Source organism: Poecile atricapillus, chromosome Z, assembly GCF_030490865.1.
Source record: "Poecile atricapillus isolate bPoeAtr1 chromosome Z, bPoeAtr1.hap1, whole genome shotgun sequence".
NCBI lineage: Eukaryota > Metazoa > Chordata > Aves > Passeriformes > Paridae > Poecile > Poecile atricapillus.
The window spans coordinates 13,859,624-13,884,130 of NC_081289.1; the positions used below are offsets into that span (position 1 = coordinate 13,859,624).

The following is a 24,507-nucleotide window of genomic DNA, read 5'->3' on the forward strand; positions in this document are numbered from 1 at the left end:
CTGAATCATATCAGATCTCACTCCAACACTAAGACACATGAGGTTCATTACTAAGTACATCAGAGAAAGCAGACTTAAAAGTTATCTACCATCTGTTTGCAAAATCCAAGGAAATTTTATAGGCTTTTTAGCATTTTTTAAAATTCTTTGAACATATCCAGAGTCAGGAGTACTCATGATCTTTTTTCTGATCAGGCTAGGATTGAAATACGATTAACTGCAACTACCAATATACCTATTTGGTTTAGTTTACAAAGACTGTGTAACAACTGGCATCACTAAAACAGTAAATTGGAATTATTCATAACTCTGCTTGGTCCTGAAAAATTTCCAGGCCATATTTTAGTCACAGTAATAATGTATGGAGATATTTGTGAGGTATTGCTTTTCTTGATTTCCCTCTTTCCTTCCCCTTTTCCATTTAGCCACAATTGTGGGAAAGCATTGAAGATCTTCTGAAAAAAATAAGCTTGGGTTGAAGCAGATGCAGCAAGGGGGCTATCAGGCTGATTAGTACAAAGACAGATAAGAAACAACAAAGAGTTCAATTGTTTGTGCTCACAAAGTAATGGCTGTCAGATGTGATTATTCTCTATAAACATATCTTTATTCTTCTAATATTGACAATTTGTCATATAGTGGTGCTTACAAGGGCCAGCCCAGCCTCAAAGAGATGTACAAATGCACGGCAAGGTGCAGCTCTTAACACTCTTAACACAAAATTGGGCTGTAATTGTCAAGGGCTCTCATCTGCTAAACGGAGCATATGCACAGGATAGTGCAAGGTAACACTGTGGCAAGAAGAGAAATGCCAAAAGAAGCCTACCTTCAGAACTGCCTGGTGCAGTTTGTACAGAGAATTAACCACAGCCACGTTCCTCCTCTGGCCCTCCGTCAGTGGCCCAATCACCTGGCTGGCGTCTCCTTGAGTAGACAGCTGCAGTGATCACAGAAATTGTTGGTAGCAACTTTTTCAACAGTGCATCTCCCCAAACTAAACTTCAACCACAGCAGAAAGCCACAGGCCCTCACTACCCAATGTTCTTCCATTTAACTCTTGATTCATAGAATTTCCATCTTCAGATTAAAAAGACTGAACAACAGTGACAGGAACCTTGTCTCAGCTCCCAAGCCACAGCACTGAGACCCAGATCTCCTGGAGATACCCAGTACCAACAAATTTTGAATTTTGTAATCTAAGAATCAGGTGAAATCACCTACTTGAGGAAGCCAAATAAACTGCCATCAGCTTTTATTTATGAGCGGTGTGTATTTTTCTGTATGCCCTCAATCTGTCCTTCTGACAACCATTCAAGCCTCTCCTTAAAAGATCTGGTTTTTCAAATAGATGGCTTAGAGCTTTGTAGATATTAGAGGCTTATAAGCCAATAGAAAAACAGAACTACAATGACCAAAACTGCTAGACCTGTTATTAAAGTTTTATCTATGAATTTTTCAGCAAAAATCAAAGAAATATTTCTTCATAGTTAAACTGCACAAAGCATGCATTTTTTATTATTACAGCAGAAATCAAAGTTCCAGGATGATACATAAATAGCCACTAACTATGGAACAGTCTTGTAAAGATACCACAGCATATATTTGCAATTTAAAATATAATAAATTGCAACTGGTAAACAAACAAGAACTTTCTTGTGTACTCAAAGCTGCAGAAATACAAAGAATTGACAAATGGCGATGCGAATTCTAGAAGAATTCTAAACATTAAAGCAAGAATACCTATTAATAGAAGGCTTTACTGAGATATAATTACTCAACTAGTTATCTATGTTTCAGGATACAGAATTATCTTCCAGGAAATCCCTGAAGATGCCTAGCTCCAAAAGTCTCTCAGTAAAAATATATTCAACTCACTAAGCAAATGGTAAAGAGGTTTTCATGGAGTGTGTCTGAATGCAGTTGTAGGTGCTACAGAAAGGTCCTAAAAACTAAAACTGAGCATACGGTAATAATTAAAAGCAAAAGAAACAAACATAATATAAAAAAATTTAACTTATGAGAAACAGTGAATCTTTACTACTGAAAGACTATTCCCATACTTCCTATAGCTTCCACACAGCATAAACACAGACAGCACACAAGCACAGTTATCTAGCTTTTCCATCATCACTAATGAAGTTTTAGACAGGTTTTTGCAAGCACCCAGGAGCTCTGATTTATTCACAGCACTATGGTGACAATATCAGTTCATTTCTCTTTCTTCAAATCTAGGGATTATTTCAGGATAAATAGGTTTCTGAGGCCCTTGTAGTTTCCAAAGTACCTTCAATTATTTGATATCAGAATGTATCTTTAAACTGGTTGACAAATATATTCTTGTGTCAGCATTTTCCTCCCTCCCTGATGAGAACAGTCATGTGAGCCACAACATCGCTGTTTCCTTCTAGATACTTCTATTTGACAGACCTGACTGGTTTTCAGAATTCTGTTTCTCACATTTACAGCTTCAGAGATTAATAACAAAACAGCTGTGCAAAGACAGACTCTGTCCACCTTGTTGACCACCCTCCCAGACACAAATAACCTTCTTCTCCATGCTTTTTTAAGTACTGTACAGACTAATTTATCTTTTTGCACATTTACAACTATTAAACATAAAATATATTATTAAACCAGTACAGTTTTTCATCCCAGTTACTTAAATTTCAGCTCCTCACAGTTGTAAAGGTCTCACAATTTCTTAGACATTGGACTCTATCTCTCCTGCTGATGAAAAAGCTTAACTGGTAAGTAAAACCATTAATGAGTACAAACAACCCTTCTGCAATAACAAGAAATTCTTGCAGACAGAAACAGTGCACAACAGCTTCACAGGCAAAATTTGAAAATACCTTAAAAACAACTAGACTTTGTAAAATTGTTTACCATATTAAATTTTTGTGAGGTGCTCCCCGCCCAGGGAGGCAAAGATTTATTTCAGATAAGCATTGTTAAAGAGAGAGGTGTGTCTGTAAAGCTCAGCTAGTGTGAATTCTAAAACCTCTGCCTCAGGAGATGTGCCCTGTGAGCCCTGGAAGAGTTGCCCCATCCCAGACCCTCATGGGGTGGCAGCCCAGGGACTTCTGATTGGGTTTGAGCTCCTGGGATTTCTCCCTTGCTGTGTTTCTAGTGGTCCCTGACCTTGAACTCCACCCTGGTCCTGTCCCTCAAAACCCACCACCCTGCCTCTGTTCAGGGCTCTCTGACTCTGGATCTGAGTTTGTTCCTATGCTGAATAAATGGTTTCTTGAGCAGAAGCCCATCTCATTGGTGTCCCATGATGGTTCTTGGTAACTGTAGCTTCTGGGGACATGATCCTGCAGCTGCTGAATGCAAAAAATTTCCTTTAACAAATCCACAGTTAGATGTGCTGATCCCTTCTACATCCTAAAACCACTGGTCTAAAGCAAAGAGGCCTGAAAAACTTGACTCTTGTAACTAGCAGTTGAAACAGGGCAGCCCAGGTCTCTCTAGGACCATTTCTCCTGAAGGTATGCCATGGGAACACCTGGCACCTATATGGGCAGGTGTGTCCTACCATTTCCAGAAATCTCCCTTGCTGTCACCACAATGATATTTCTGACTTTGCCTCAAGACAAGAAAGTTCTGCACTCTGTCCAGTTTGGTTCATGTACATCCACTGTGTCACTGGCAAGAGTCTCGATTTCAGACAGTTTATAATTATTCCAGTATTCTAACGCCTCAGACTACATTCTTGACACCCCTTATATCCATTATGCAATCATGCATCCAGTTAGGAGACATGTGATTATTGTGTCTCCCTGGTTCCAGAAACCAGGCTTATGATCCTTTTGCTATAGACATAAACCACTCCTCGATTTCTTTTCCAACATACTGGCTTTTATCAACGATTCACATTTATCGCTCTCTTTTACACAGAAAGTACTTTTAAAGTTCTGTGCTAGACACAAGTTATGCATTTAAACCCAGAGGTAATGTTACTCTTCCTCTGTTATCTGGCCACTGGGGATTGCATTGTGTAAATAGGTTAAGTCAAGTAAGTGTGAAGCCTGTGCACGTCTGCTCAAGCTGTCTGAAAGACACAGTCCACAGGCCTTCTTTTTCATGAGGGCACTGGAGAAAAAATCAGATGCTTTTTTAATCAGTCAGATAGATCCTGAAATGCAGAAGACCAGGAAGGGTAAATTACACAAGGGGGACAGAAGGGGTGACTTCATCCCAAATCAGAATCTATTCTGGGAAACAAGCAGAAGACCAAGTGCAGCTGAAGGCCAGATCCCATCTCCAGGGAGCTGTCAGTCACCCTGGGAGTTAGTCTGGTTTAAGCCTGCTAGCTGAAAACAGAAGAAACTATGTTGAAGCCAGACCTGAATGAGCAGCAACAAGGACTGTAATTGTTCCACATTTCTGTATCTGCTTTAAGTATAGCAATCGATATCTTACTGTCTTCATTTCAGTTGGTTAAATTGTTTCTGCTTGTTCCTCAAGCCTGTCTACTATTCACAGTAATTCCATGGGCAGTAGCACAGGCACCCATTCCCCAGCAAGCATCAATTCTGTAAGGGGTGATTCGTCAGTGTGAGCTGCCTTTGCCAACAGGGGCCATGAGCACACTGCTCCTGAGGAAGAGTCAGGAAGAGAGGTATCCTACCAGGAAATATTAGCCAGGACTGTTGTATCATGTATCCAGGCACTGGGACAAAGGCTGTGTCTCGTGGTGCCCTAAATATGTGAATGTGAGCTTCTGTCCCACGCAGCATTTAAAAACAGAAAGGGCAGCTGTTAAACTGAAATGAGAAAGAAACACAGGGAGATAGTGCCTTTCTGACATACATATGAGTGTTTTCTCTGAAGTAGGAGGCTGAAATATGCAGGTTCAATCCAGCAGCTGACTAGCTGGAGGAAGCTGCATAGAAGAATTTTGCGTGTTTTTACATCTAATTCAACTGAATCTGAGACCTAAGCAGTAGATTGATATCAGGTAGCCTACTGAACCAAAAAGGACACTTGTAGACGCCAATGCACAAAAAACGTATCACAAAGAGGAACAAGCTGACTTATGGCCACCTGACTTACTTCAGCCTGATATGGTCCAGAAACTGTAAGCCATGACTGGCACTGTGCTCTCACTGAATTCAGAAGTTCTCCTGAAAAAGAGTTTATTTTAGTTTGTATCCCTCAGTACACTTACAGGGTTACACTGCTTCACCTCCAGAGAGTGCAGATGCTTCACCTTGGGTCAGTAAGCTGCCCAGTGCAGAAAATTTCAGGAATGATTCACCTGACCACATGCAAGAAACCACAATGCAGAGAAGTAAGAACTTCCACTGAGTAATTCACCTAGGTTATTTTAAAACCCCCACTTTGGGAAGAGAGTACATGCACCTTGTATGCACCTATTTCCCTTCACTAGCTATAAAAGGAATTTAAAGCAGTAGCACAGATCCCTAGTAGTCATGTCAGATGCATTCTCATCCTATAAATGTATTTGCACCCCTTTGCACAGACCTACTTTGGAAACATGTCTTGAAATAATGAGATTAAGTGTTCTGGATTTGACATTTTTCTGTGTTTGATGCCTAAGAACAGACATGAAATTTGACAGCATGGATTTGATCTCACATGTTGAGACATGTGCAATAATAAAATTGCTTTGGGATTAAATTTTTGTTTTCACCAAGAAGCAATGAAAGTAGAATTTAGATTAGTCCAGGAACCAAATCATCAGTTCTCCCATGGGTTATAAATAAAATGCTAACTGAGTGTCTTTTTTCTTGTAGGAAAGCTAAGACTATTGATACATCTTTTCCTGTAATTTTTTTAGTGCTTCAAAGTGACTAACACTCCCCTCTTTCAACAGGTGGCAGCTCAGAAGAGACACTGATTTGTGAGCTGATTTGTTACTATTCCCTTCATAGACTATATATCTTGTAAAAAACTTCAGTTTCATACTTAGCAACTACGATCTCCTGTGCATCCTTATTGACAGTTTTGGAAAGCTCCATTTATTTGATTTTTCTGAAACAGCCTCAGCAAACCCATTTTCTTTAGAGCAGGAAACATCATCATAATTTAGGAGTATGGAGAAGATCCTAAAATAAGACTAAAGTAGGGCTTCTCAACAAATCATTCAATCTAACTCCAGGATCACAAGACTAAAGAGTATTTTGATAGCACAAACTGAACTCCAGTTGTCAAGCTGACATTTTCAGCAACAAATGCATTCCTAATAGATGCAGCTGATGTTGCCATACCTCTGGCAGAAGGCAATCAATCCATCTGGTACTTGGCCTCCTGCCTGATCATAACAACTTATTATAAAGCACAGAATCCATTTAGAGAGTTTCTGAGTCGATAGGGCTTGGCCCTGAGATTTCTCCCATAAACTACAAATAATTGGCATGATTTACTATTAGGTTCAACGTTTTCCATACTGCACAAGGAACCTTTTACGATCTCTTTTTCCCTAAAAACCATAAAGGTTTAGTAGAATAAGTTTGCTACTTTTTTAAAGGAAGCACCATTTAGCAGAAAAATACAGAAGAATTGGAACTCAGTTAGTCCACTTAATGGATTAGCTACTTACAGGATAACTTGCAAAAAGAACAGACGTCATTTAGAGGTTCCAAGTGTAGGATTTGAATGAATGTGTCAGTGGAAATAAGGTCCTTGACTGATGAGGGTAAATTACTATGAATGTTCTGCTTTAAATTGAAAAAAAACCCCAAAAAACCTAAAATTCAAGGATAAATCATAAGAATTTATGTTCTTGGAGCAGCTTCTAATTTTGCAAAGAAGAAGTATTTCAAAACATGAGGAAAGGAATAAGCTGTGAGTTCAGGCAATAATTTAAAATGTACATAATAACATGCATATTGTACCTTCAGGATATTCTTGTAGCTTCCAGAATATATTTTTTTAGCTTCCTCAAAAAAATGAAAATATAATATTCTAGAAATATAGAAAAGGAGGTCTATGGTGAAGTAATTAAAAATCTTATAGAAAACATAATCATTATTTTGGAAAGAAAAATTTGAAGGGACTGTTACATCCTTGACCAGGAAAAAAGACCTAACATCATGCTCATACTATTCATGTTAGAAGAAGCAGCAATCATTGAACCATTTCCTCAGGGGTATTTTTGCTTTGTTTTGGTTTTTCTTCCTTAATATTTTCAAAAGCCAAAGAAATGGAAGAAAAACAGCAAATGGTCTTTCTGTAACTGAAAAGACAGGATTTATCTCCAAGTCTTTGAATCATCTGAGAAGAAAAGCACTGTACAAGTAATCAAAAGTGAGTAATAATTCATGGTGCTTAAATAATGAGCTGCTTTAAAACAACTGTGATAGCAGAAAGCACTTAGAAAACCAGTTCCTTTAAGGAATCTCAGAGAATCCTAAACCTGAAACACTTGGAATAATTTCTCAACTACAGAAAATTATGCCTCTTCTATTATCCAGTCAGCCCAAGTCTGAGGAGGATTTCAAGGACAATGTGTGTTGATCCTGATAGCTCTGACTGTAACGGTTTATTGCATTTTTCATGCTTGCCAAATTAATGACTGAATGATTAATCATATCTTATATGTAATCCCATTAGCTCCTGGTTTCAACCAGCTACTTAGAATGCCCCTCCAGAAGTGAAGAACAGACACATCCATCCCCAAGGCACTAGAGGTTCAACATGACAGGGTGATATTCACCTATACATAAAAAATATAATCAACTTATTTAATTGCCATGTGCCTTTTGTAGTATCAAGTCCAGCATTAACTGAGATTAGAATATTACCACCCCACACAAGTTTATAATAGAACTTTATGCGGTCCAACTCTCATTACAGCTGTTCCAAAATTGAAAAATTCCAAATCCTTTAACATATATCTATCAACATTTAACCAAGTCCTTTTCTGAATTACAGAATTTAATTTGCTAAGAAATGACTTAGAACTTGCTATAACAAAATACTGTAAGGATTGTGCAATCACATTCTTTTTCTCTATGCTAGCAAAATAACATACCAGACCTAAAGAAGTCTTTTAACCAATTTCCTAGCAAGATAAAATGAAGTACACAGTACTCTCAAAATCAGACTTTTATGTTTGGATGATTTTTTTCTGGAGTTTAGCCAGTCTATCTTAAAAAAAATAAATTAAAAATCACACATTTGTTATGTGAGTCACGATCTAACCAGCAAAAGACAACATGAGAAAAAAGAAAATCCTTCATGAAGTTATTTAATGTAACTCTCTCCTCCAGATTTTTAATTCCCGTTTTAAAAGTTTAAATGCTTTTAAAAGTGATTTATCAGATAGGTATTTCCAAGTATTCTCTGACCAATATAAGTACTTCCTAATGAGTGTTTTAACAAAGCTCTTCTCATCTTTCCATCAGAAAAATATATTACAAAACCTTACCTGACTTTTGATTATTTTTAAATTAGACCTACTGCCATCTTTAGCTTTTATTACTGTACAGTGAAATAGCAATTATTCTGAAATTATTTTATTATATAATAGCCTCCCACATATTCTATTTAAATACCTATTAATGAATTCTTTTAATGTGCCAAACACTGAATTTATATTTTTGGGTTTTCTCATTTAAATAGCATGGATACAAGTTTTTCATTGACAGTAATACCATGTCTTCAAGGTACTCGAATAATACAATTAATTCATGTATCTCAAAAAAGAAGTGGGGAAAACATAATCTTTCACATTACTTACACCATTGTTACTGACCCGTTATTTACATAAACCTTTCCTGAGGTGTCATTTCACTACTGTTCCTGACAATTTGTGAGCTTATTAGATTTCATACTTCCCTCCGAAGTTCACAATATTCGACATTTAGACAGGAGGACAAGATACATTTCCCTGGAACTGTCAGACAAATCTCACTGTTGGAATATGTCCTGAATAGTGATTCACCAGCAAATGAAAGCTTACAATTCAATGTAACACCATCTAATAAGAGACATGGATTAATTCTTATAAAGATCACATAATAAAAAAGGCAATCAGAAATTCACTTTATGTCATTACAATAAGGATTCATCATGCTTTTCAATTCAAAACCATCACAGGCCTCATAAATTTGCTGGGGTTTAAATCTGATGCCAGAATTCCAGTGCATTTTTATCCCTTCACTGGAAGAATATGGTTCCAGGAAGTCTTTTCCCTCTCCACCCTGCTCTCCCCTACTTGATTGAATTATTCAGCTAGATGAATTTGACTATGTCACATAAGAGGATGGGTGGGGAAAAAATCAACACAGCTACCCCAAACCACATAGTTCTGTCAATAAACATCAGTAAACATCCTAACAGAGATGCAGCTCACATCCATTTTCTTGCTACTCCAGCAATATTTCATTTGAGGAATTTGTATAAATTAACAGGGCCAAAAAATTTTTTTGGGTAGTGCAAGGTACATTTCCCCTTGAAATATATATGACTAATGCTAACTCAGTGAAGGCTTTCCTCCATAAATGGGATCTTTATTTTCTTAATTTCCCTAAAAGAAACCAGAATTACAGCCATCTTGTATCAACATTTTCTTTATTGCAACATGTTATGGATATTTGTCTTGCCACTAGACAGACGGGGTCAAAATCAATGGGGAACTTGTTTAGTTCAGCCCCTCTCTGTCTTTTCCTAGTCAACAACAAAGGATAGACTGAAAAGTTCAGAAAAAAAATAATCCTGTCTCCATGATTACTCAGAGAAAACTAAGAATCAATCCTTCTCATCCAAGTGTTTTCTCATTGCAATATTTTAACTTTTAAATCCCATCCTCCTGTGCACTTCTACTTTTCATAATTTCACTGATTAAGCCAAGATGTTCCAATATAGTCCCTAGATCAGTTATAATACACTTAGCCTTTTAGATTCTGGACAAAAATATGCCATTCATATTGCTTATCATCTAAATAATCCCCTGAAAACAGCTTAGTTAAATCTTCATCGCCCTCATCAAGCATGACAGACACTTTCTCTTCTACATATGACATTACAAAAATTCTTTGTAAAGACTGTCTCTTTCTCAGCTCTCTGTTTTAAGCTGAATTAATTGTTGGGTTTTTATTCCACATGGCATTCTAGCCTTTTCTTTCCTCATTCTCTTTATTGCAACAATGTTTACAAGCCACCAAGGACAAGCATTAATAAAGTAGAGATTGTTTTTAACAGTAGTAATATAAACCAAGATCAGAGCACATTTAATTGCATTCTCAGGAAGAGAGATCCTGGAAGATCTGTAAAGCCATGGCATGACAGCATTACATGTTCAAAACTACATCACCAAAAACAAACAGCAAACTTTTTTCTACTGACTATAATATATCAGATGCACCATAAACCCACTAAGAAAGAAATTATGAGGAAAAAAAATATCAAGATTCATCTGCTACAAGTAGTTATGATGATGAGATGGATATGCAGAAAGTTGCAATCTATTTTAAACCTCAGTAATTACAAACTAGTTTTTAAAAATACTCAAAGGAAAGGATCAGCTTTTTTCAGAAATCTTGAAACACAAAAATACTTTTTCTAGAGTGGTGTGAAAAGAATATGGTCTGTTGTCTTACTGTCTGCCTATAAACTCGAAAACTCTCACAAGTAATCTACTCCAATCCATTCTAAATGGTTAGCTAGTGAACCAGGTATCTTTAATGAGAGGATATTAGTTCCAAGTATCCACTAAAACTTGAAAATTGAAAATATCATTATGGGTACCTGGAAAAGACATAGCCACCCAATCACTAATAAAGAACACAACACTAGCTAGGAATGTAAGTAAAACAGGATTTGGAATCTTGCATCTGCTAATCACAAGTTCAAATATAAATTGGATTGAAGGACAAGGAGAGACAATATGTCTCAGTTTCAGACCTAGTGGAAAGTGAGTATTTATTAAAATCTTCATAATGTGCATCACTGACTATCTTACTTGAAGTCTCAGGAAGGAGACCTGAGACTGAAAAGTCTGAGAAAAGATAAATCTTTAAAAATGTTTCCTATAGAGACTGAGCACAATGGCAGGGCAATGCACTGAGCTATACAAGTTTTGTGGGCAATACTAAAAATAATTTAAGAACAACTGCAGCAGAGCTGACTTTCCATTGTATATATTTTGATGCTAATCTTATGTAATACATTTGGTGCTGATCAGCATTACAAAGATCAGTGCTCTAAAAATATCTGAACATGACAGATAGATAGATAGTCTTCAGCCTGTATCTCCATCCATTACATTCACTAAAAATAGAATATTAAATTATAGAAGGGCTTGGTTGCACTGGCATGCAAAAAGGTGTCATCTGAGTTGGCTCAAAGAAATGCTTGGCTACTTGAAGAAACGGATGAACACTGAAGAGTTAATAACCAAGAGTTTTCTTGCACCCATCCAGCAGTATTTTAAGTTGCCAATTAGCCACAATGCCACAGACAACTGTACTCTTTTCAAGGTCTAAAACTCTGGTACAAACACCAAATGCTATATGAAAATAAGTCAAGTACAGCTGACAAGCACTGCAGATAGAAAAACATGTTTTGGAAATCATATATTTTGTAGTTCTGGCAATCTAAGAAAATTTTAAGACCAAAAGCAATATTACTACAGAAGAAATCACATCTAACTTTTGCCTTAGAGATTTATTTACAGCAGAAGAAGTATGAATTCCAGATGCAAGAAAAAAATTACTCCAATCTGTCAGCATTTTAAGCTTCCTCTTGAACAGATTTTGCATCTCGTTCTTGTTCAGTCTCAGTCACATATTGGCTACACCCATAGCTGTAAATTAAAGGGCGCCAGGAAAGATCCCTGAATCTGGCACGTGATTGTCTGCACTGCTAAGCTGGTAGGGCACTCATTAGCAAGTTCTTGGCCTGGGCTAACAGGCACTTTCCCCAGGCTCCAGCTGTAGCTCAGGAGAGGCAGTCCTGCACACACCATTGCCAGGAGGGCTCCAGCAGCCCGGCACTGCTTTGGGGAAGGAGACCCCAACCCAGCCAGGAGGCACTGCCTGGCCCCACTGGCCACAGTGCCCAGGGGTGCTTCCAGGAACCTTCTGCTCCCTAGTACAGACATCTCTGCTACCCTTCCCTCTCGGAGAGATGTTCACAGCTGGGATGGCAGATTAAGTCCTGAGTGTCAGTCACAAGCCCTTACTGACCTCGTGCTCTGAAGCGAGAGGCAGACATTGACACAAACACCAGGGTGACAGTGTGGAGCAATTCAATACGCAGCCCCTCTGCAGCAAAAACAAATGCCTCTTGCTGATCCTTGAAGTGAGGCCAACGCTAATCAGAACAAGCCTCGATGATACAAATTTGCTGTCACACAGATGAGACCAAGCTAATTTACTTGCTTTTACTGTTCTGAGGACAGTTACTTGTTTTCAACACCCATATTCTCTTTGAAAAGCAAACACAGACCATCTGGGGACAAGCAGTCAGTGATTGGGATATGCATGTATCTAGTGTTTGCCTCTGCAGAAGGGGCTGACACAACAGTGAATTGTTACACTTTTCTACTTCTGCTTTTTTTTTGGTATTTATTTTCTTAAATTATAATGCACTAAAAAAGTCTGTCATCAAGCACATGCTTCTCATCATTATGGCACATAATAATACTTTACAATAACATTGTCTTAGTTACACTATCTAGTACCAGTTAATTGAAAAGCAATCTCAGTAAACTCTCAGAAATTTAGAAATAATGTATATTAATTTTAATCACAGAATTTTCATGTTAGAGTCACTTTACATTTAACCATTAAGCCAGTTAAATATTCAGAATTGTTTCACAACATCTGAAATCCAGTTTCACCATTGTGTTCAACACCAAGATCAGGCCAAATCAAAGCTTCCTAGTTACTTCCCAAGAAATCTTCTGTGCCAACATATTACTGCTCATATTGCTCCAGTGCTCTGCAACTGATGCACATTTTAGAACCATGCATAACATTACATAACTCAAATATTTACTTAAGTAAATATAAATAAATCTCAATATACTACTGAGATCCAGGACAGTGAGAAAGAGGCTGCCTACTCTATATCACAGATATCATCAGCTGATGCTGACTTTTCCCTCAAAACAATCCAGAATCTTCAAACGTCATTCACCCAGAAAAATCCACACGAATGTTCTTATGTCTGAAGTGTACAGTCATCCATTTTGAGATTAGAATAACAAATTCTCTCTCATTTTGTCTCATGGCATGTCCAGCAGTGGAGGTCACCAATAGGTGAGTCAATGCCCTGCCCTTTGAGGATATGTGACAACTCCTTGAACCTTGGTGCACTGACTCTAATTTTTGACACTTACGTATTCTCTTTAATCTCAAAATTTGCTTCTATTACTGGGATTTTAGCACTTTAACTTTAAAATACATAAAATACACCATGCATTGTGTCTTATGGTTTCTAAGAAGATCAGGGAAGAATTCTTCAGAATGCCAGGAAGGACTGTGCTCTCTGCACAGTGCTTAAAAATTTCCAAGTGGCAAACATGGTATCACAAACACCACAACCACTGCCCAGGCTAAAATCCTGATGAGAAGCCAAGCCTCTACCATGAGCTATAAAGGACAATTTAGTAGCTGAGGGTAAAGGTTAGTAGCTCTCCCTGAGCACTGCCCTCAGCCTGTATTTTGGACTGCTGCCTCATTCATCAGCTTTTGTGAGAAATATGGCATCAGTTCAACCACACTGAGTTAAGAGAATAAAAAAATTATTCAAATTCTCTACTTCCTTCCTCCCTCATTACACCCACTCTCCATCTCCACCTTTTGAGGGCTTCCTCTCCATTACTGCTTACAAGTCTGACAGTGGGAAAGATCTCCATTATATCATCTGCCTGCAGCCTCTTGTCTGCTGGAAAGATCCCTTTTTTACATAAACTTATTACTCCATAAAATACAATATTCCATATTTAGGAAACACTCCAATTATAGGCGATCACAGCTCCCACTGATTTTAGCCTTTTCTACCCTAACATTATAAAAAAAAAAATGCCTAGTTTAGCATGGCCATGCAGGTTTTTGCTTTGTTTGTACTTCAAGCAGACATGAACTTTCTCTGCTTGTGCTCCAGGCTGAGTGAGTGTTATGTTCAGCAAGGTGCCACAGCTGAACTGGTCAGCATGTATTGGAGTGAAGCTAAAATGTGCTCTGCCATCTGGCAGCACAGTAGAGTGAGTTTGTGTCTGACTAAATCATGTAAGCACACCATATCCTCATAGAGAAATGTTTTTAAGACAGTTTAATCCACCAGAATTTGCCAGCATAATCACCCCCATCTGCTTTGAAAAGCAAGTGGGCAACCTCATTTTTACAACCCTGCCTCTGCAAATGACTCTTTGCTTGTTTATTGGCCAAAGGATAACATTGTCTCTGATGATGTCTCTAGTGATGCCCTATGCTGGGAGGAGTCAGCAAGACACAGCCTCCATCAGACAAGGCAGGAAGGATTGCTCTGGGACTCAGATCAAAACTAATAAAGATAGTCTGACAGGATGACTGTAACTCTAGGGAGGAAACTGGTAGAGGTCTCCAGGTTCACAAAGTAGGAGAATCACACTTTCTCTAAACAACTGCATTTTCATGTTCACAGCACAACACATTTCATCTATGTGCACTTGGTGGGTGTGTTAGTGTATTTCAATCCACCCACATGACAAGCTGAATAGAAACAGCACAAAAGTAAGAGAACATGCAGTACTTATATTCAGGTAACTGAAATCATCACTTTAAAACCAGAGAGAATGCAACAAAACCCCCAACAACAAATATTGTTTCAAACAGTCTTGTGCTGGGAAGGGAACAGACTAGAGGACCAAAGAGCGCTCTTCCATCTTCAGTCTATATGGACAATGGATCTTGCAACTTATTTTTCTGCTTGTCGGCAAAACTACATAGCTTGTAAACTTCCAGAGCTTCTAACCCTCAATGTTTCATGACTTCTCTATCAACAGCAAACAAAAATATAGTGATTGCAAAGTTGCAACAAAGACACTTTTAATTTAAAGAGAAACCATAGCATTTCAAGTACATTCAAAATTCAGCTCAATAAATGACAAAATTACAGGTAATCAACTGGGGAAACACAGTTTTGTTTCACTTTCAATCACTGGACTCTCATCTTTTTAATTTTTCTATAAATAAATTAAAAATCTGATATAAATCAGCATACTAACAAAATCAAATATGAATTCAAAAGACTGCAATCAACGAGGCATTTTTTTTAAAAATTAACAGACCAAGTCTGTTCCCTTATTATGGAAGATTACTGCAGAGTATTACTTTGGAGCAGTGGTCTTTGAAGTGGGGTACATGCACCACAGGGATTAGGCAGGACAAAATAGGGTGCATGACAAAAATATCAGAACTTCAGTAGTGCCTGTATAAAAGTTATAAATAAACAAGTATACATATAATGATGGTGCATGCTCAAAAAGTTTATACTGATAGGAATGCATAACCAAAAATCTTAAGACCACTGCACTAGAGGATCCTGCCACACAACTACTGCTGCCATGTCAAATAAAGATGTTGGTGAGTTTTAAGTTCTCTTTTACACTGCTCAACTATCAGTTAAACAAATGGGTAAAAATATCTCTAGGAAGCAGATTTATGAGTACCTATCTTTTGTTAAGGAGCATGGATTCTCATAAACACCCCAAATTCCTCAACTTTTTTTTTGTTTTCAGGAAATACAACTTACTGCCTTCTCACAAAAAAGGAGAATAATTCTGAACGCTGCATGGCATACACCAGCCACATCAAGCATCAGCAAGGGATTGACTAAAGATTCATCCAACAGCAGAATGTATCTACATACTGCTGCTTCCAGAGGTTATTATTGTCTCTGAACCAGTTAATAAAAGAACAGGTCTCAGGTGCAGCAAGTTTTTGATGTGGGGAAAGCTGAAAGGGGTACAAACCACAAGTAACACAAACATTTTTGATTTATAGGAAGAGGCTATTTTTTCTTAGTAGTTTTTGCTTTAGGAGTGTATGTACAGATTGACAGATGCTGCTTTTCCTCAAAGGTAAAACCTTTGAATCTTGAGTAACATTTTTCTTGTTATTTGTCTATTTAAGAATACCTGGAGAAACAGTGATGAAATCTCAGTGAATTCCTTGTTTTGTGAAACTGAGTAAATAAAAACCCTGATACTGACATCAGAATGTCTCAAGCTTTTTAGAACTGCACATTTCAGTTCATCACCTTTCAAATCTACCTGCAATATTACAACATTAAAAAAAAATTAATTACTTTTTAAAGTCTCCTGCCCCCACTTTCCTTCACTGAGAATTCTGAGATGGTTTTGTTTACTTTTAATTTGGAAGAGAACTCAATTTCAAATTCCTCCAGGAAATTAAATTTCCATCTCTAGCACTGCTCTACTATAGCTATCAAACATGAAGCATCTGAGCGGATATGTTCCATGGTCCCCTTCTCAGCTTTAGAGAGGAGAACTATTGTTGACTCCAAGCTATTGTTGGAGGTTGGATTGCAAGATTGAATTAAGATTGCATTCTTGGCTAAACCACTAAAACATAATGAAACAGTGCTGTCTGACATAGTTCCTATTCTACACGTGGTGCACATTTCAGGCTCAGTCTGTCTGCCCAAAAATAGGCACCAAAAAAGGCTAAATTGTTCCAGATTATATCCAGAGGGCTGGCAAGCATGACACAGGACAAGTGGGAGAGACATGCCCTGCTGGAGAGGCAGCTGGAGGCTAGGAATGATATTTCAGCACTTCAAAGATGACTCTGACACTTTTATCTTGGCAACTGTGTTGAGCACTTCTGGTTTTTAAATTTGTAACATGTATCAGCAAGGAAAGAAAGTTTAAAAAATGTGTAGCCGTGCAATACTCTTAATATTATTTTCCAATTTGTAGGTATGTGCTTCAAGGACATTGATGTTCATCCTGCCAGCTTGGCTAATCCCATCACTTAGCTTTTTAGTGTTTCAAGTTTGCATTTTCAGTTGTCAAATTCAAGAAGTTCAAGGGCTCACACTCCCTCTTTCCTCCTACATTTTTTTACTTTAAGGTTAGCTAACACAAAGCCACAAATCATATACTTATCAGCTTATTTCTAAGTATCTTGTTTTTTTCAGAGTTTCTTGAGAACTTCCCAGCTGTCTGATCATAAAATGATGTTCACTTCCAAAGAATCCACTGGCCAGACTCTAACAGAGACAATGAGCACAACCCTGATACTTTCACAGTTACAGCTGAAAGGTCCTTTTTCTTCCCAGTTAAATGCCACTATTTGACACTACAGTCCATGACATATAGACAACAATGTATTTTTTTACCTATGATTACTCTCACAACCTACTAAAAATCCTCATTTCTGTCATGAGCAAATTTTATTCTGAAAATACAAAGTCATGATTTGGTATCTTTAAAAGCAGACACAAGCACTATGCTTTAAATAGCTAACAAAATAATGTTAACATTTGTTTTTATTTTAAAATTTAAAGTATTCTTTATGGTCTTCATGATTACTTCACCTACATTCCTTTTCCATACACCAAGTCTGCAAACTTCCAAGACAATTCTTCCAATAGAAAAGGCAAACTTAGTATGCATTACGAAATTTCAATTTTTTAAAAGCTATTCTGAGACAGCAGAAATGTAAAAGGTAAACAGAAACCATACTAACTAAATTGCTGCAGTGTTTTGTAGCCAATTGGTACACAAAAATACTAGCAAGCATCTTTCTTTAAATAAAACTTATAGTGAATTTGAGCAACAGTTCTTAAGAGAAAACGGTTCATCTGAATGATTTTTTTGGTACGATGACATCATTCACTGTACTATCCACAGGCTTTTTGGAGGCTCTTGCCGAAAGGATAAGGCTTTGGGAATCCTTCTTCTATTCAGGTTAACACCAGATACCACTGCATGGTATGATTGGAAATATATGACAAACGCAAACAAATCAAGGGTCAGTTAAATATGTATGAAATAATAAATATATGGAAAAAAATACCCAAAATTTCTTGCAAGTAGTAAAAAGTAGTAGTTGAATAGTCTAGATTTTAATACCCTAAAGATGCTGTATCATGTAACTGATGTAGTATCAAATATTGGTTAATAAAGAACTGCATTTAACAGTCTTTATTTTGTTTAATGACATCTACAATTTTGAGTTTTTTAAAATTAATGTGGGAAATTCAATTTGGAGTTGTTATACAGATAAATTTTACTGCTATCAATAGACTGAGTTTGTCTGAAGGCAGAATTTTACTGATAATGTTTATAAATACAATGGAAAGCTAATTGGAAGGTTTTGTCTATCTAGATTGCTTAACTGTTATGTTCTAAATCTACAAAAGCCAGAACACGGTACATGAAAAAAAACCATTCATTTTTAGAAATTAAAAATTACTTACAAGCTGTTCTGACTTTACACCATAAAGCTGAATGGTCTTCGCCACATTTTTGGCCACAGCTAAACTCAGGTCTGGATCAACAGCAGCCACATTTAGCTCACTGGAAGCAAAGATTACAAATCTTAATTAACAGCTAAACAGTGCTGTATTGAATCGATAAAGAATTAACTACGAATCCACAGTTACGTGGCATGTCAATTTAGAGAGAGTAACACATACAACCAAGTCTTTCCACGCACCGTAATTCAGTTTACAATTTAACAAGTCATTTGGGAATTTTATGTGCAGTGTTCCTATTCTAGTAAAAATGAGCAAAGTTTAGGAATGACACTTCAGTATGAAATCACTATTAGTAAGCCATTCAAAAATATTGACAGCAATTAACTACATTCAAGCTTTGGCAGCAGCCTTCAAACATTACAGGTGAATACACAGTCATTCAACTCTGGAATTACATGAGCTGTGCAGAAATACCCAGGGGATGCCTTAGCTTGACACAACTAATAAGCTGTGTTTTAGGCAATCCTTTATAGTAAAAGAGGCCCCCAAGGAATGACAGGGAACAAACGAAGAAGGAAAAGACTTCTAAATCACTTCCAGTTTTTTTTTGTTCATGAACATCCCCAGATCTCCATCAGCTGGGGCTGCATTCAAAACTGCTCTGCTGAAGACAGGCAAGCACAAGAACCATCATGTTGCTACTGGTGAGTTTAACCTCTCTCAAGAGCTGGAGAATCATTAGGCACCCAACTTAGAATAATCTTATCTGAGAACTCTCTAGGGCTCCAAACATCATTAGCTAAATATCACTCTGGAAAACTCAGCTGAAATTTCATAATTTTCACATTGTTTTCCTTTCTCTTTTGCAAGAAGGAAAATAGTATCAGTCACCACACCAACAGACATGTTCTGAGCATCTGTAACTCCCAGTCACAAGTGCTGTGTCAATATTTAGCATTTTATATACACACATACATACTGTGAATACTGCCTATCTTTTTTCAGACTCTATTAAACAGAGCAGTCAATACCAAAAGCTTATGAGGGAAAATACACCACTGGTAATTCAGGTATCTCATTCTACAAATTCTACCAGGAATAGTCATCCTTACCTATTATCTTGTTGTTTCACTCTAACAAAGTATTTATACCAGGTATTATCACTTCCAGCCAAGCAACTACCACTGCCCTTTGACACAGTCAGGATAATTAAGATACCAGACATCTACAGTATGTGTAAAATTTCTCTTCCTGATCTTTTATAAGCTTGAACATTAAAACTTATATTAACATTATTATTATACTATCATGTTAATATTATTAACATTATAACTTGTATTAAAATTTATTTCAGGAAAAAGTACAGAAAATAAATAATAAAATATATTAGTTATTATAAATAATAATAAAGATGTGCCTATCTTGCTGTATTCAGCATTGGTGCAGCCTCACCTTGAACACCATATCTAGTTCACGGCTCCAGAATTTAGGAAGAATGTGGTGTTATCTGAATGTGTCCAGAGGAGGGCAACAGATCTGCTGGAAGGACTGGAAGGAATGTCCTATGAGGGACAGCAAAGGGTTTGGGCTTGTCTAGTTTGGAGAAAAGGAAGGGCAGACTCATTGCCCTTTACAGCTTCCTAAGCAGGGGAAGTGGAGAGGGAGGTGCTGAGCATTCCTCCCCAGGATCCACTGAGAGGAGGTGTGGGAATGGTTCAAAGCTGCATAGTGAAGTTCCAACTCATCATTAAGGAATCATTTCCTTAACAAGAGGGTGTCAAACCCTGGAATAGCTCCTTAGAGAGCTGGTCAATGCCCCAAGCCTGTCAGTATTTAAGAGGCATTTGGACCATGCCCTTAACATGTTTTAGCTTTTGGCCAGCTCTGAAGTGTTCATTCAATTGGACTGGATTTATCTTTGTAGGTCCCTTCCAACTGAAATATTCTATTCTGTATTACTCTATTTTATCCTATCCTATCCCACCCCACCCCATCCCATCCCCTCCCGTCCCACCCCAAATACTGACTTGATTTTTGCACTAATCTACTTTATAATTGAAGAGTAATCAACCTTTTACCACAAAGGAAGTCTCCTTTCTAAAACTGTAACTTATGAAAAAATAGATGCTGAGTGTTACATTTACAATGCCTTATATGTGCATACCTGGCTATAGTTTTAATGATGCTGTCAAGCTCATCAGAAGAGGGAGGATTCCGACCTCCAGGAGGAAAGACAAGATTGATGGGGTCAAACAGTCGAGACAAGGATTTTGACAGATAGGCAGCTTCATACTGTTGCAGTGAATCTTTCAAGGCCTTTTCTGGACTTTGCACATAAGAAAAAGTTACTACATTTTAAATTACAATACGCAATAGCATTAAATCTTTCCAGACCTACAAACTTTGCAATACTGAACCTGTTTTTCCTTTTCTGCTTTTAAAACATATGCATATGAAAAACAGTCTTCTGGTAAGTCTCCCAGTGACTGCTCAAGAACATATTTAAGTCAATACAATTCTCATATAAAATATTCATTTTATCTTACATAAATCTAGAAGTCCTAATAGGCTTGATAAGCCTGTTTCAGTTTGATCTTTCTGATATCACTTAGATCATGTTTATTCTATGATGTATAAACCAAAAACTGTGAATCATAACAACTGAGCATTTGTCACACTCAAATGATTGCAGTATCATTAGGAGAAAGGTACTGCTGTAATCACAATGCATACAAAACTCAATTTTTACCATTTTCCTATTTATTTACCTGAAGAGACAAAAAGATAGAACTTGTTCAAAAGTCAGAGACTTTGTGAAAGACAACACAACCCAACACTGTTAGATATATAAGCTAATGAAAAGCCTACAGCTCTAAAATAGTATTAGAGCAGTAACTGCAAGAGGGGAAAAAAGCCTTTGAAGTTATCCTGCAGTGACTATTTGAATAACAGAAAGTTTAAAAAAATATTCTATTTTCTTACAGGTTGCAAAGATTTATATTTTATAGTCTTACAGTTCATAATACATACTCGTAATCTTCATTTTTTTGCATGAATATATCCTGTGCATCTTCTTCTATTTGTTGTAGTTCAGCAAAAAGATCAGTAGTTCCACTTGTGTTAAAATTCCTCTGAATATTTTGACTATATTGTTGGAGGCGCTTCCACAAGTCATTATAAAGCCTCAGTAATTTAGGATATTCTCCTTCAAATGCTTGTTTCAAAAACATAGAGGCTGCAAAATAAAGCAGTAAGCAACACACAATGCTATGTTCAAACTATTTTCTTATTCCTATAAAAAACCTCTATCCTTACATTTGTATCAATGATACACAATGTTATCCTAAATTCAATATTAATAGTGTAATATTTGTAAATAATTTCAAGGTGACATAATATAATATTAAATGCACTTGACAAAGGATATAAAGCACCAGTATAAAACCCACAATTGGAAGACTGGATATGAAACACTTACTTTATTTTGTACAATAAATGTTTGGTATCAAACTTAATTATTATCATTATCATTCGTTTGAGGCCAAAGCATAATTGAACTCTCTAAATCTAGAGATTTGCTAACAATATCTTGATAGAGGATAAGTGTGGGGCTGTTTGAAGATAACAATTTAAAACAAACAAAGGTAACTCCTATGAACCAAAGTCTTCAGAAATGTGATGAGGGAAGCACACGCTTTTATGCACACTTCTTAAAACAAGATACTTAATATGCTATTCCTAAACTTGTCAAAGAATGACAAAGCCAGCAGAAAAAGCTGCATTATTTTCAGCCTTGAAAGGCTTGCCATAAGTAACAGGAAATGAAACAAATGTACAACTGCTTTAGCAACTGTTAATCTTGATCTAACATCACTCATACTCTGTAGATTTCCCATTACATTAGGAGATTAACACTGTTCCATTCATTGGTAGGTTTGTCAGGTTCCAGACATCTGCCCCATTTCACCCAGCCTGTGCTTTCAGTTCAAATACATAATTTTGAGTACTGGAGGATTCGCATTTATTATCAAACACAGAGCTATTTTAGGTCATGAAGCTATGTTTACAAAGACTGTCCCAACCTCAAAAAAGCAGATAATGATCTAATAGCAAACCTTTTAAACTGACAAAAATTCCTATTTTTACACTATTTTTCTGGTATCTTGTCTTCCTCTGATCTATATGATCCAGAACCTGACTGATGTCAGTGGATTCGGACACCAGAAATTTGTTAAAAATGAACATTTTTATGTAGATGCCTCATTTAAATTAAAAAATCTGTCTCCCCAAAGCTCAGCTGTAGCAAAATAAAAACATCATTTGCACTGAAACCTCCCTATAAATGTTTATATAAAACTTATTATTAAAAACCATAAGCAATAAAATAGTTTTGAATAGCTGTTAGGAAAAGTACAGCTGACAACATGTAAGAGTTCCCTCAGTCCTGTAGTGTTGGTTGGTCCCATTAACTGATGTCATAATTTTACAATCTTAAACCCAAGTGCTGAGAACAGGTAGCAGTTCAGTGTGAACACAGGAGGCTCGGGGTATGTACATACTGCTCTTAAAGCAATGCAGAAGGCAAACAGTAAAATTAATATGTTTTAACACAAGATGCATACATTTTCTTTTGGGATCATCTAGTTACTTAGCAACCACTGAATATGAATCCACCAGCTAGTTCCTCAAAATTATACTGCTGCTATAAAGCCTGGAAGGACCAAATTTTGAGGGGCCAGTGCAATAGCTGAGATCACAAAGATAAATGCACATCTTATGCACTTCACCTCTATGTGCAAATTATTAACTTTAACACTCTATGCAAACGTGAAAGATATATTAGTGAAAGTACCAAATTCACCTATGATCCAACCACATGCTGCATTAGCATGTTCTAGTAATAGTACTGTCTTATGTTAACACATGATTTATATTTAATATTCCTTGATTGTATCAGCTATTTACATGTAGAGAAAATTGTGTATAGTCAGAACATGAGCTCTTTACCTGCATTTATATAAGACAATTTGAATGAACTAAAATCCTGTTTATAATGATATCCAAAAAATGGCTGAAATCTGATTTTTACAACCAATCAGTGTTTAACAAGAAAAGACTACGAATTTATCTTTATAATCAAATTACTAATTTTGAATTTGGCAAACCCACTTGCTTTAGGAAGTATGATATACCATTCCAAACATTTTTACCTCCACTCACAGTTAGATAACAACTATTTAATAAAACAGAAAATAATTCTTTCTGAAAATTCAACCATAGTTTAGGAGGATCCTAAACTGCCTGCTAACAAACCCAGAAGTTTTAAACACAGAGACCTTGTGCTGAGCGAACCATTGCTATAGTTCTGGTAGAGGAGATACCGATCAAAGGGCTTACTGAAAAGCGAGATTCAAAATAATTACAGAACACATTACAAATAATTTCTACTGAATACTTACAGTCTGTTGCTGACTGAAACTGAGAGGAAAGTGTCTGGGTTACTGCAGTCCAAAACTTGTACAAAATATCAGACTGGCCATCCTGAGAGCAAGGGACAAAAGAAATACAAGTTTCAAAACAAACTCTTTTCAAAGAATCTCAAGCAATGCAAATGCTTCCAGTCATTTCATTGTCATCACTGAGAATAAAAACAAAGTAAGTGAAATCTGAGGAGTTTCCCTCAGGTTTAGAGCTAGAAACAGTATTGGAGAAAACAAAGGCTTCAGTCTTGTATTGAATTAAATATTTTCCTCCAAGTCAGAGAGAAATTATCCCAGATCTCTAGGGTGTGAGTGCAGCCTGAAGTAGCACACCTCAGGAGACACGTTAGAAACCCTCTTTGCACTGCAGTAACCTTCCCATTCCATGGGAGTTCTCATGCTGGCTACGCCACAGCAATTATTTACTGCCATCACCATGTGTTGCCAAACTCCAACCAGGGACCAAACCCACTGCATGCTGCACACTGAGCAGCTCTGCTTCTCAAAAACATTAAACGCACAAAAATACAGTGAGCCTCACAGCTGACTCTTCGCTGCCTGGTGCCAACAAGGCTTGCAGTCAGAAGTGGAAACAAGGGAGCACACCAAAGGGAATCTGCAG

At 37.0% G+C, this 24,507-nt stretch overlaps 1 protein-coding gene across 2 annotated transcripts in view; it reads right to left on the reverse strand.

Moving 5' to 3' along the window:
- Positions 1 to 24,507, reverse strand: part of LOC131573617 (conserved oligomeric Golgi complex subunit 5-like) — a 175,335-nt gene that overhangs the window by 22,158 nt on the left and 128,670 nt on the right. For both annotated transcript variants that reach the window (XM_058827743.1, XM_058827744.1), the window contains 5 exons: positions 23,865 to 23,946; positions 21,436 to 21,640; positions 20,570 to 20,731; positions 18,406 to 18,505; positions 827 to 937 (listed from right to left, as the gene is read on the reverse strand). In XM_058827743.1, the coding sequence (XP_058683726.1) occupies positions 827 to 937; positions 18,406 to 18,505; positions 20,570 to 20,731; positions 21,436 to 21,640; positions 23,865 to 23,946 (660 nt within the window). The remainder of the gene's footprint in view (positions 1 to 826; positions 938 to 18,405; positions 18,506 to 20,569; positions 20,732 to 21,435; positions 21,641 to 23,864; positions 23,947 to 24,507) is intronic.